At 34.6% G+C, this 13674-nt stretch overlaps 1 protein-coding gene across 2 annotated transcripts in view; it reads right to left on the bottom strand.

Moving 5' to 3' along the window:
• Nucleotides 1-8468, bottom strand: part of LOC143252676 (potassium voltage-gated channel subfamily KQT member 1-like) — a 286359-nt gene extending 277891 nt beyond the window's left edge. Inside the window, exon 1 of one of the 2 annotated variants that reach the window (XM_076505178.1) lies at nucleotides 7326-8468. In XM_076505178.1, the coding sequence (XP_076361293.1) occupies nucleotides 7326-7585 (260 nt within the window). In that variant the 5' untranslated portion in view covers nucleotides 7586-8468. The remainder of the gene's footprint in view (nucleotides 1-7325) is intronic. The other variant, XM_076505185.1, reaches the window with a different exon arrangement.
• Nucleotides 8469-13674: the final 5206 nt, after the last annotated feature.

Genomic DNA, 13674 nt, shown 5'->3' with positions numbered 1-13674 from the left:
GGCTAGGACGCTCACTCACAATCTGAGGGTCACGCGCTCGAATCTCTTTCCCACCAAATTGCTCGCTCTTTCAGCCGTGGAAACATTATAATGTTACATCAATCCTACTTTTCTTTGATCAAAAAATAACCCAGAAGTTGTCTATAGGTGGTAATGATAGCTGCCTCCCCTCTGGTGTTTCCGTGAAGAAAGGAATTGGCAAGTCTGATATAAATAGTCGGAGTGTCATTTTCTATAATTTATAAAGAACACCTTGTTTGTTTGCAGTTAAGCACAAAGCTAAACAAAGGGCTATCTGTACTCTGTCCACCACGAGTATCGAAACCAGGTTTCTAGCATTGTAAGTTTGTAGACATACCGCTGTGTCGCTGGGGGGCACTTACTGATGACGTAGGGTGAGCATGATTTAATGATTAATGCGTTGGGTGATGAATGAAAATGTTCAAGCCTCTTGTACAATACCTCTGAACTCGTTTCGCACTTTCATCTGCGAGTGCTTTATACGAGTGACAGTCATCATTCAGTCCAAAGCCGCACAAAATCCTTGTGGCGGTGATTACTGTTGACTGAATACCTTCCCTGTCGTCAGTAATTCAACATTAGGAATGGCTATACCTGAACCCAGGGGATTTCCGATGTGGTCGATTAGCTCGTATGTTTTATAAGATGTCATGTAGGTTAAAAATACTAATACCGACATAAATGATATGGAACTGTACAATACGAGAAGGAAACTTAAAGGTTTCTTTGTATATCATTGGCTTCAAAATTTAAATATGTTGAAAATGTGAAATTATATATATCTATATACACCAACATCTATCTATACATCAGTTCTTCTACAAGATCTTACTTTTTGTTGTGTTTTTGTTTGGGAGGTATAACATGAACTAGTGGTTAGCGACAAGGAATGTGAAACTATAAGTCTAGCGCTCGCGTCATGTTACAACAAAAACAAATCACACTCGGTAATTTTCGGCCGTGGGTGCGTAATAAGGGTAACGGCTAAATCCCATTATTCATTCACAAAATAGTAGCCCAAAAAGCGAACATAGACACTGTTGACGATTTGTCATCCCTTTAGTTTATCATTTCAAAATTAGAAACAGCTGACAGACGTAACAACTGTTTAGCTATGCACGAATTTCCAATGAGCAAAGAAAATAAAATCGTTTATTTTCTTCTGTGTAATAATTTTGCACAAAATATATAGCTGATATTATGATCCTAGAACCGTTATGAATACAACAGTAAAGTTTCTATATAGAATATTACTTGAAATTTCTATACAGAGTTTTAAATACCTTTATTTTTATACACAACGACTGCCGTTTTTCTTGGGCCCGGCATGGCCATGTGGGTTAAGGCGTCCTAATCGGAGAGTCGCGGGTTTGAATCCCCATCACATCAAACATGCTCACCCTTTTAATCGTGGGGGCGTTATAATGTGACGATTAATCCCACTATACGTTGGCAAAAGAGTAGCCCAAGAGTTGGCGGTGGGTGGTGATGACTAGATGCCATCCCTCTAGACTTACATTGCTAAATTAGCGAAGGCTAGCGCAGATAGCTCTCGAATAGCTTTGCGCAAAATTAAAAAAACAAATAAACAAACGTTTTTCCTGTTTGTTTTCCTTCAGTAATCAGTAATAGAACTTCTTTAAAATTTACACAGCCTAATTTGATTGCAATAATTTCTATCAAAGCCTATATATTATTTTTAGTAAAGATTTCATTCTTAAATTTAAAAAAATACTAAATGCATTAACCTGCATTTAAAACAATGAGTAATTTCTATGGTTTAGAAGTTTTCACCATGAAGGTCTGAAATGATATAGTTCGAAATACTAAAGAATCAAAATCCTGTTCTTCTAAAGTTATTCACGATAAGCTACAGCTCTATAGAGATAGTGCTGTATCATGAAGTATCACTACAGAAGCAATAATGAAATTGCACTTTGGAAGTTAATGTATATTTTATGTCACATATTATGAGAAACGATGAAAAACTAGAAATATTTTAGAAGTGAAAGCGAAATTTGTTATTTTTGTAACATTCAAACGATGTGACAGTGAGTCAGTTTTTAGCATTTTATGGGTTTTTCTTCGATTTTCATCAAAGATATTGTTTCATCTTTCCAAAGATTCAGAGGTCAGCTTGAGAGCTTACAATGCTAAAACTCGGGGCTCAATCCAAGCGATGACCATTGGACAAATAACCCTCTAGGTAGCTTTATGCCCCAGGCGAACAAATTTGCAAACTTCGATTGCATAATAAAAAAGATTTTGTGAATACTGTCTTCAGGTTCATCAATCCTAAAGGATACAAAAATGAATATTTCAAGTATTGAGGAATCTTCACTATGTATTCGATTAGGTTTGATACACAAGGAAAGATGTGTATCTAAGAATGACAAGTATTTCATTGTGATATCAATATATGTATATATCATACTTACTTAAATGAACAAAAAGCGTATTTCTGTTTTTTTGTGAAATAAGAGAAAGTTATGTCCGGCTTTCGCTGTAGGTGCACATGAATGATGATAAATTATGTTCACAAATCTAGAATAAGGTTTCAAATAGGTGGAAAATCGAACTCAGGTTACTATAGTAACGGCGAATTTTAAAGAATGTGATTTATAAAAGAGTTAATTTAACAGAAATGATATAAAAATTGTAAAATTATTTATATATTTTTTTCAGAACTGACAGTAAGTATGAAACGTGTTTACAATCTTAAGTGATAAGAAATGAGTTTTAAGTACCTTATAGAATTTATAGTTATAAGTTTTGGAAGCAGGCCTGTTCTTAAGAGAATTACATGTCTCATAAAACTGTTAATATTTTACCTAGATATTTACAAAAGTCCTGGCATGGCCTGGTAGTTAAGGCACTCGAATCATAATCTGAGGGTCGCGGATTCGAATCCTCGTCACATCAAACATGCTCGCTCTTTCAACCGTAGGGGCGTTATAATGTGACAGTCAATCCCACTATTCGTTGGTAAAAGAGTAGCTCAACAGTTGGTGGTGGGTGGTGATGAATAACTGCCTTCCCTCTAGTCTTTCACTGCTAAATTAGGGACGAATATCTCTCATGTAGCTTTGCGCGAAATTCAAAACAAACCAAACCTATTTACAAAATTATATTTGTATTTGCTGATAAAATTATTCATTTAAGTTTAAATACGTTAAAAATGCCATGTTTTAAAGCTGTGAGATTTCAAGAATCGGAAGTTTAATTGTTAACCTAGATTACTGTGGATTAAGCAATAATCTGCTAACATGTTTTCCAAAACAATTTCATCTGCCAATACATTTAAACAAAGTGTTCGGTAAACTGATGAGCTGTTATGGTCTTTAGTATTTTAAACTGTCTGAAAAATATGTTCTTCAATTCAAAAAAAAAAAAGACAGATAAATTAATTCTCTTTTAGTCCCGGAAACTTTGAATATCTCATTCCATACTTTCTTCGGCTAGTGGCTCGAGTTATTTCTATGATCTTATCTTAAGCCAACTTATCAGTTTCTCGAAATATTTTTCTATATTACATTAGAAGAAATATATATATACTATTTTAATTTAAGCAGAAATTCTCCACACTGTTTCATACACATGTCAGAAAGAAAAATAGGTAAATAAGTTTCAGATTTTTCATTCAAAAATTTTTAATGTTCTACCTTTATAGACATGACATTTCTTGGAATTCGTTTAGTTCTTTGTTTTGTTTTTCCATTATATAACTTATATATTTTATGTTGGTAAAGATGTGATTTACAAATACATAATTTAAAGTCTTCGATTGTATATGAAAAGTGAATGGAAAATTTTACTGTTTTTATCCCCTATCGGATGCCCTTTATTTTTTCAAGTGGTATCTCAATATGGCGCTCTCGGTATGCAGATACTATGATATATAAATGTTTTGTTCTATGAGCAATAACTATAGCGTACCTCGAGTTTTCGTACGAAAGGTATATTTCGTCACCTGAAGAAGCGAGACTGGAATTGAAAAGCAAAATGGAAATTGATGAAAGTGGTGTAAATATGAAAACGCTACGTATAAGACAACAGGCATGTAAGAAGGATGCGTTTTTCTTTTGCATTTCTTTAACTGTAGAATTTTAATATAAACATGTTGTGCGTCTACTTGATATATACTTTTTGTTCTTCTTTTCCTTTGGTAATGTATTATATAAATACACGAACAAGGTTAAATAAATTTTATTTTAAATAGAATGTACGCGTATGGTAATCGGTTCTGTATGAAGGAGAAATGGGAATTATTATTATTGTTTTCCGTCCCATTTGTGAGTTTTCATACTTCTTTCCATGTATGTTTAACATAGTTTATTGTGTCTTACATGATGTGCTATAATTAAATGTAGGTACTCAGTTCATTGTCCTTGGGCCCGGTGTGGCCAGGTGGTTAGGGCGCTGGACTCGTAATCTGAGAGTCACGGGCGTGAATCCCCGTCATACCAAACATGCTTACCCTTTCAGCCGTGGTTAGTGTGCTGGACTCGTAATCTGAGGATCGTGGGTTTGAATCTCCGTCACACCAAACATGATCGTCCTTTCAGGCGTTGGGGCGTTATAACGTACGATCAATCCCACTATTCGTTAGTAAAAGAGTAGTCCAAGAAATGGCGGGTGGGTGTTATGACTAGCTGCCTTCCCTCTCGTCTTACACTACTCAAATAGAGACGACTAGCGACAATAACCTTCGTGTAGCCTTACGCAAAATTCAAAAAACAAACAAACAAACTTCATTGTTCTTAAGGCTTAAATTATTATCAATCTTGTGACGTCATAGTAATTGGTAAAATACTGCAAATGAAAATGGAGGAAGCTGTCCAGATGGAATCAAAATCTATAATTAAAACAGGGGATCCTAAACCTTCTCAACACAAGGCCATCTCAATAAGCGACCCCACCTCATGCTTGTAGATATTGAGTATCTTAACATTTATGTGTATTCGCTATGCTCCCTCCCCGAAATGTTTTACAGCCCTCCAGTTGTTCGTGACTTCTTTAAATGAATAACAGGAACTAAATACAACTTTTATATTACGCCCATAGCTCAAAGTGCGGACTGTTTCAAGCGGCATCAAGCCTCAAATCTTGGAAGTTATGATCCTCAGCCCTAAACTTTAGCTGCTAAGCAAAATCTGTAATTGTCAGATTGCCAGCAGTTCCTTAGATACCCGAGTTTTAGTATTACCGTTTAAATATACCAGACTCGTAATATAAACAATATATATAATTTATATTAGGTAACCCGTTTCATATGAATACCATTATTAGGAAACCAGTTTCATATGAATACCATTATTAGGTAACCAGTTTCATATGAATACCAATATTAGGTGACCAGTTTCATATGAATACCAATATTAGGTAACCAGTTTCATATGAATACCAATATTAGGTAACCAGTTTCATATGAATGCCGTTTTATGAGCAACGTTTTAGAGCTGTATTCACTTTCTACCTATTACAGCCGTTGGTACACCATAAATAACTAATAACTCCTACCATCGATTTTAGTACCCCAACACATTTGGCAGTGGGTGTTGTTAACTCGCTGTTTTCACTTCCTTCTATCAGGTTATAATTAGAGATACTTAGTATAAATAGTACTGCCATAGAAACTGGGTTCGATACCCGCGGTGGGTCGAGCACGGATAGCCTATTGTGTAGTTCTATGCTTGATTTCAAATAAACAAGTACTTTTGTAACGTTAAGCAAATAACTGAAACAAGTAAACAGTTTCAGAAATGAAGTTCATCCGACAAAGTTCTTCTAAGTGTCTTGTTTTAGCACTCATTGTTTGTTTTTAATTTTTCGTTTTTCTTTCTGCTTTATAGCTTTTAAAACAATAAAATAAATCTTTCATTAGGTGACAAGACCAAAAAAGTTAGGAAATTATGAGTGATATAGATTTAGCTAGAACGTCGAAACTTCAGACACAATTTCCAGATTAAGAACTGTTTAAATAGGCATATAAACAAACTCTGCACGATATATATATATATATATATTGTGTCATTTATGTTCATGTTTTTTCTGTTCAACGTATTTTATAGGTTAGGCTTAAGATAAACACAATTAGATATGTTATGTTAAGCTATAAAAGATATAAAGGCATTATTCATTTCAGAGTCAGCGAGTGCTACAAATATCATGTTAAAATGTATCTCAAGACGACTTGTATGGGTATTAAAATTTTTATTACAATAAAGTAAGAACAACGTTTCGATCTTCTTAGGTTATCTTCAGGTTAACAAAGAAGATTGACCTAAATATAATCTAAGAAGATCAAAACGTTGTTCTCTACTTTATTATAATAAAAGTTTTAATACCCATACCAGCTGTCTTGAGATACATTTTTACATCAAGTGGGTTTTTCGTCATCACGAAATACAAAGTTTGTTCTGGTTGGAATCTAACGAAAGAGACAGTATAATAGCTAATGTATAACGTGTACAACATCACACGGCATTATTATGCATTAATTAATAATATTCAGAAACATGTATTGAAGGAAAGAAGATGGTGCTATTATAATAATTTCCTTAAAAGTTATTTGTTAGTTTCTTGAAAAACCTACTCCAGAAAGTTTTCTATTTAAGGGCTAAGGTTTTGCCATGTACGTTTTTTAAAAGTACTTTGCTCAAATTAAATAGTTAAATACCAGTTGTGATCACTTGTCTCTGATGTAATAGTATCCTACTTCATTGTACATCTAAAATCCTGGGCCCGACATGGCCAGGTGGTTAAGCCACTTGACTCGTACTTCGAGGGTCGTGAGTTCGAATCCCCGTCACACTAAACATGCTCGCCCTTTCAGCCGTGGGGGCGTTATAATGTTACAGTCAATCCCACTCTTCGTTGGTAAAAAAGTAGCCCAAAAGTTGACTGTGGGTAGTGATGACTAGCTGCCTTCTTTCTAGCCTTACACTGCTGAATCAAGAACAGCTAGCGGAGATATCCCTTGTGTAGCTTTGCACAAAATTCAAAACACATAAACTAAAACATTGAAAAGAACGCAATAAACCTTTTTTCCTTATATAATAAAATGTACAAAATTTCTGACAACGTGATTTAATTGTTAAGTTTTATATCACCAAATCAGGTAAAAAATACGAAACATTAATCTTTCAGCATTTTGCTCAAAATCAAAACTGTCTCTCTAAAGTGTTTTGTAGTTTTTGATTGTTATTGTTTGTAATTTTTTACCTCAAACACTTCAATAAATGAACAAGCAACAGTTATACGCAAGCGTACAAGACGTAAGTGTAAAAAGCGTAAAAACTTACAGTAACACATGGTAGCACACTGCTCTGGAACCTCGAGGCCTCTCCAGGAAGTTATAAATCATCGTCTGCCTCTTTCTGTATAAAGGGTCACGTGGTCGGACTGTTGCTTTAATGGGTTTTCCCAAAAGACTTGTTCGAGATAGCTGAAAGTTGTAACGAGAAGATCCACTGTCTAACCGTCCTAATTCCAATCTTTCTACGAATCCCGCTCGGGAATAACCAGCTAGTTCGGACATCTTCCAGCAGCGCTTTGGGGACATAACAGTTCTGAATTTCTGGTTAACTTATCCATAGACCACCATAGTCCACTATCAAAAATATCGTTATGAAAAATCATATATAATATACAGTATTAATGTTGAAGCGATTATAGATTACACGTTGTCTCGGAGAAAATGTAACAGGGCTCGTGTTGTTGTGCTCCAATTTGCTGCTAAATGTAAAAGACGAAACGCAGTTATCAACAATTTTCAGCACAAATCCGGTCAGCAAACATTCTAAACTATCTATGTCTATAACTCTAAAATGTTCATTTGCATTTGTATAAAAACATATCGCGTTACAATTACTCAGATGAGATTCTCTGTACTCCAGAACGTGAACTATTTTAGTATTGTGTTTAGTCAGTATATGGAAACAAATTGTTCACCCATACGACGACAATTTAAATTATTTATATACGATCTACTCTTCGTCAGGCAAAAAATAAAATAAAAAATGTTAGTATTTCTTTTTTTTCAGTTTCGCTGACTTACCACACCAAGAATGTTCTAAGTGCAATTTTTGTATTTGAAATCCAAGACAGCAGAAAATATGAGCTCTATCTCTTCCATAGCGATATCATACAATTATTCGGTATAAACGGCATTCTTCCACCTGTAAATTGTTTACTTTTACAACAGTATGGTTTGCAGTAAACAATAGGTTTTTCTTACCGCAAATGTAAAACAATATTTGCAAAATTTCTAATTCTTCAGTCACTAAATATCATTAAACTTTGCACGTAAATCAAATGTTTGAACCCTCCATATTTCATATTCTGTCATTATGAAATCTTATTTTCTTTAGAACTGAATTAAACCGCATTTTACTTGATCATGCAGAAAATACGAGAGTGCGAAATAGCATACCTTGCACAGCAGTCGACACGTTCCATTAAATATGAAGTGTTTTTAACTCAAGGCGGCGCTTTCATCGCATGTGTTATTTTGACGTCAGAGAGTTGTCTTCATAAACGCACAAGACACGTACATCAACAGAAACTTTGCTCAACGAGCGATCGATACTGTGTTAGTTGTATAAGTGGAGCAAAAACTAGGGGCAAAACTACCTAGAGATTGATGTTGGGTTGCATAAAGGAAATATCGGTCTATTTATTTATTTATCATATTGTATTTACTTATTTATCGCCGAGATACACACTATCTGAGCCAAGATGTAGAAAGTTTAACGCATTAAGGCTAAATCACCGAGTATCTTAAGTATTACTTTACCAAAACTTTATGCATTATACATACACATGGGCTTTAATTTGCAGTACGTGATCTAACATTGACCCAAAATGAACCTCTTTGAACCAATTATGAAGATTTGGATCATAATTTCCTTTATATAAAAAAAAAATATATATATATATATATTATTTCCCTGTGGGCTTATTAACCGAACATACTGAGATACTCACTCAACTGAGAAACACATTTGTAAGAGCAAATTATTACGTTTACGGTAGATACTGAACTGAAACTGGGATAAAGTCGTTTTTATTTTGGTTAGAACAATTTGTTCTTAGATCTTGCTTTTGGCAGTTTCTCTCTCCCTTTCTATTAAAAAGAAACGTAACAAAAAGAGCGCTTTTATCTTATAGTTTTATGTTAATTGTACGCTTAATAAACATTTTGCGTCTGGTATGTTGTTTTTTTATTACTGTTTATTGTTTCATTTTGCAAGACCAAAGAACCAACAGAAGATGCTAACGTCAGCAACTGGTATTATCTCTTTTCAAATGCATTGAATTTATGATAAAAACCTTCATGCCTGATTAAAATAATTAATTGTGGTATTCGTAACCTGTTTAAAAACTAGATTTGATAATGTCAAAATAACTGAAGCTAAACTCACCATGTGAAATAACTTACTTTTTATGTAACCACAGGCTGATGGTTGGGAGTTATATCAATTAATTTAGATAACTGGTTGGGATACTTCGTACTAGTATAATTCCTTTACTGGGCTTCCAGTGTCTTACTACCATAATGCGACTGGAATAATAACTTCAAGAAGTAAGTTTATTTAATTTATTTACCCTTCAAGTAGAAGTACCTGTCCTACCGGGAATATGTTAAACCATTAACTATGAAGTATACCATACCTTTAAATATTTTTGAAGCCAGTTAAGATCAGGGATTACCTTCTCTTATACAAAAGAAAATCAACTTTTATTTGAGTGGTCAAACAAATACACTGATATAAAAGCCTATTAATAGTGACAAGCGAAATATGTTTGGTAAAGAGAAACTCCAACAGTTAACCACGAATGATTTAATAAGGGTTAAAGACTTGTAAAGTAAGCAGAACTTGCATTGTGTCGAGTTGACCGATTATTATTGTGTAACAATGTTATGCTATATGATGAATTCTACGAGAATTGGCGTCTCATTGCTTGCAACCAATTCATAAGCCACTTGTATCAAGAGTAAATGTAAACAGTGAATTGGTCACGTGAACTTTCTTGAGAATCATATGCGTGCCAAATATTATGTTTCTTAATTGTTTGTTTGTTTCTCTTTAATTTCTCGCAAAGCTACACGAGGGCTATCTTTGCTAGCCGTCCCTAATTTAGTAGTGTAGGACTAGAGGGAAGGCAGCTAGTCATCACCACCCGCCGCCAACTCTTGGGCTACACTTTTTTTGCAACGAATAGTGAGATTGACCGTCACATTATAACACACCTACGGCTGAAAGGGTGATCATGTTTGTGTGACGGAGATTCGAACCTGCGACCCTCAGATTACGTTTGTTTGTTTTTAAATTTCGCGCAAAGCTACTCGAGGGCTATCTGCGCTCGCCGTCCCTAATTTAGCAGTGTAAGACTAGAGGGAAGGCAGCTAATCATCACCACCCACCGCCAACTCTTGGGCTTCTCTTTTACCAAAGAATAGTGGGATTGACCGTAACATTATAACGCCCTCACGGCTGAAAGGGCGAGCATGTTTGGTGCGACGGGGATGCGAACCCGCGACCTTCAGATTACGAGTCGCACGCCTTAACACGCTTGGCCATGCCAGGCCTCAGATTACGAGTCAAACATCTTAACCACCTGGCCATGCTGGTCCAAGTCTCTTGATTTCTTTAGAATAGAAATGAAGATCTAAAATTCATTAAAACGTTCTTGGCAATGTTGCATCCCTACTCTATCAAGACGATAGTACACCAATCCACGTTGCTTTTATTACCCATAATCAATCCAAAGAATAGTGCAATGACTTTGGACATTTTTCTTGTCTAGCAAAAATATCCACATTTCAATTCTTTGAATGTCTTTTAATACGAACATGAACAATAAACTTGCCATCTTTATCTTCTCCTGACACCTGTGAACTAATTAAAATTGAAGACATTAAAGATGGATTACAAAATAATAATACGTTCCACCATCTTGAAGGATTCGTGTTACATCGACTCAAACTTTTATTTCAGAAAATGTAGCCCTGCCCTATATTAGACGGTAGTCCAAAGATATTGGCTATTCGACATAAATAATATTACTCAAACCAAATTAATTAAGATAGATAAATTACGAACAGTGATGAAATAGCGTAGAATTATACAAATAGTTAATTTATAGAATCATGTTTGTTTCTTGTAGTTTAGCTTTAGGAAAAGCTGAAAAGTGTGCATTTATATATCATGTTAAATGGACTTACAGTATCGTTAAAGTTAATAAAAACTCACTTCAGAATCTGCGACAAACATCAACTAGAATTTTATTGCAGAAATAATTAATCAATTTATGAACCTGATAGGTAATTTGCAGAGGGCTGTTGCTTGCTGATAAGTGTCTCGAAATCTTTAAGGTCCTACATATATGTTTCTTGTTCTTCGATGTTCCAGTGCTATGTTTAATGGATAATAGAACTATAATTCAGAACTCGATTGCATAAATAGCCCACGTTGCACTTTTGAATTAAAAGAAAACTTAGCAATTTTTTTTTCTTACTTCAACTTCTACTTTCAAAAATGTATTAAATTGATATACTAGAAATTTATATTTTATATTTTTTCTGTTATGAAAACATTCATGGCCAGACAAAAAACATATCATAAAGTAATTAATCGACTGTAAACGCTAGTTTAAGTAACATTTCGAATCATAATTGTAATCAAAATACTTGTTCTCCGTTATCATATATGAATGAAATTCAATCAACTAGTGTATCCCCTACTCATCCCCCAGTAGATCAAAGGTAAATTTGGAGGACTTGCAATGCTTATAAGCCCCACATAGGCAGGTAATTAGGGCACTCGAATCGTAATGTGAGGGTCACGGATTCTAATCCCCGTCGCACCAAACATGCTTGCCCTTTCGGCCGTGGGGCCGTTATAATTCGACGGTCAATCCCACTATTCGTTACTAAAAGAGTAGCCTAATAGTTGGTTGTGGGTGGTTATGACTAGCTGCCTTCCCTCTAGGTTTACACTGCTAAATTAAAGACGGCTAGCGCAGATAACCCTTGTGTAGCTTTCCACGAAATTCAAAACAAACAACCAATCAATACAACGCTTATATCAGAGCTCAATTTCCATCGGTGCACAGAGACAAACAGCTAAAACAAACAAACTGAGGTTCCACTATTGTCGTTTGGCACTATTACTGTTACTGCCTGAATTTAAGACTACAGCAATACAAACCTTTTTTTAATTAGTTATTTATTTCATAATAAGAAAAGTAAATACTCTGATGGTCAAAGCTTTCGATTGTTGGTAAATACAAAATATTTGTGTTATTCATCTGTTTATTTCCATGCACTCAGCTTAAAATGTTCTCTAAATGTTACTGTGTTTTACTACAACTTACGATGTCTTTTCCTCACTTTCGAAAATGCATGTTGTGTAAGAGGAATAAAAGTACGCCGTTCAATTCGAGCCTGCACTTACATTTGAAATAACTGTGTGACTGTAAAGCACACTCTTTCAAACATTGGTGGTGATTGTTAAATTAACTGCGTGGAAGAAAATGTTTCGTGGCAAGTGGCAGTAAAAATAAGTACCTTTCATAGTATGTTTAAGCCATCTAGCCTAAGTTTCACATAAGAGGATGGCAAGGTTTATATAATGTATAATTTATATTACTTCAACGAGTCCAAAACAGAAAGTAAAGAGAACAGTATTGTAATGTATCAAACGTTACGAGTTCGATTTCTTGCTCTAATTCTTCTTAGCTGCTAAGTTAAGTATTATTAACGCTTCACTAGATCACCCATCCTTGTTAAGTTTATTTAACATATTATTTATAAATAAAACGTAACGTACGTGAAATGGCGAACATAGGTAAAATTGAGCTTCATCTAGATCCATACCGTTTTAATAAAAATATATATTTTTTTTAACCTTGTGTGATTTTTTTGTCATTGACCATTTGTTTTGTATGTCTAACAGAAAGGAAAAAAATCACCACTTATTCATTACAAAAACATGAGAAATTTAATAATTATAATTAATTAATAAACATTTTAACCTCATTTAAATCTTATTGTTACGTTGTACATGTTGTGAATGAGAGCTAGGACTCACGTTCAGTACCTGTTACGTTTACTTAACAGTGTTGAGTTTCCTTCTGTGTTATTAAGTATTCTTAAAAGAATAAATAGAAAACAAAAAATAATCTTATACAAGATATTCTAAACATTATCAGACATATTGTACTACGTTACTACGGAATCTCTAAGGTGAGGCCTGACACAGTCTGATGGTTAGGACGATCCACTCGCAACATTCGTCCTTTTAGCCGTGAAGATGATATAGTGTAACGGTTAATCCCATTATTAGATTACAGTAGCCCAACAGTTGGTAGTGGATGGTGTTGACTAGTCGCATTCTCTCCAGTTTATTACCTTCAAATAGGAACAGCTAGCACAGATAGTCTTCGAATAGCATTGTGCGAAATTCAACAAACTGTAACGTTTGTTACAGCGTTTGTATCAGTAAATTTCACTTCTAGGTTCTCGAAGTAATTGGGAATTTCGGAATTTGTTTGTGGAAAAGCAAAGCCAGATTGAGCTAACTGGTGTATTCACCTCGGAGAATAGAACCCCGGATTTTAGCGTTGTAAGTTCATAAACTGACCATT

The sequence above is a fragment of the Tachypleus tridentatus genome, chromosome 6, assembly GCF_004210375.1.
Source record: "Tachypleus tridentatus isolate NWPU-2018 chromosome 6, ASM421037v1, whole genome shotgun sequence".
Taxonomy (NCBI): domain Eukaryota; kingdom Metazoa; phylum Arthropoda; class Merostomata; order Xiphosura; family Limulidae; genus Tachypleus; species Tachypleus tridentatus.
The sequence above is the reverse complement of the archived record's forward strand: the minus strand, read 5'-3'. Positions and strand labels throughout refer to the sequence as shown.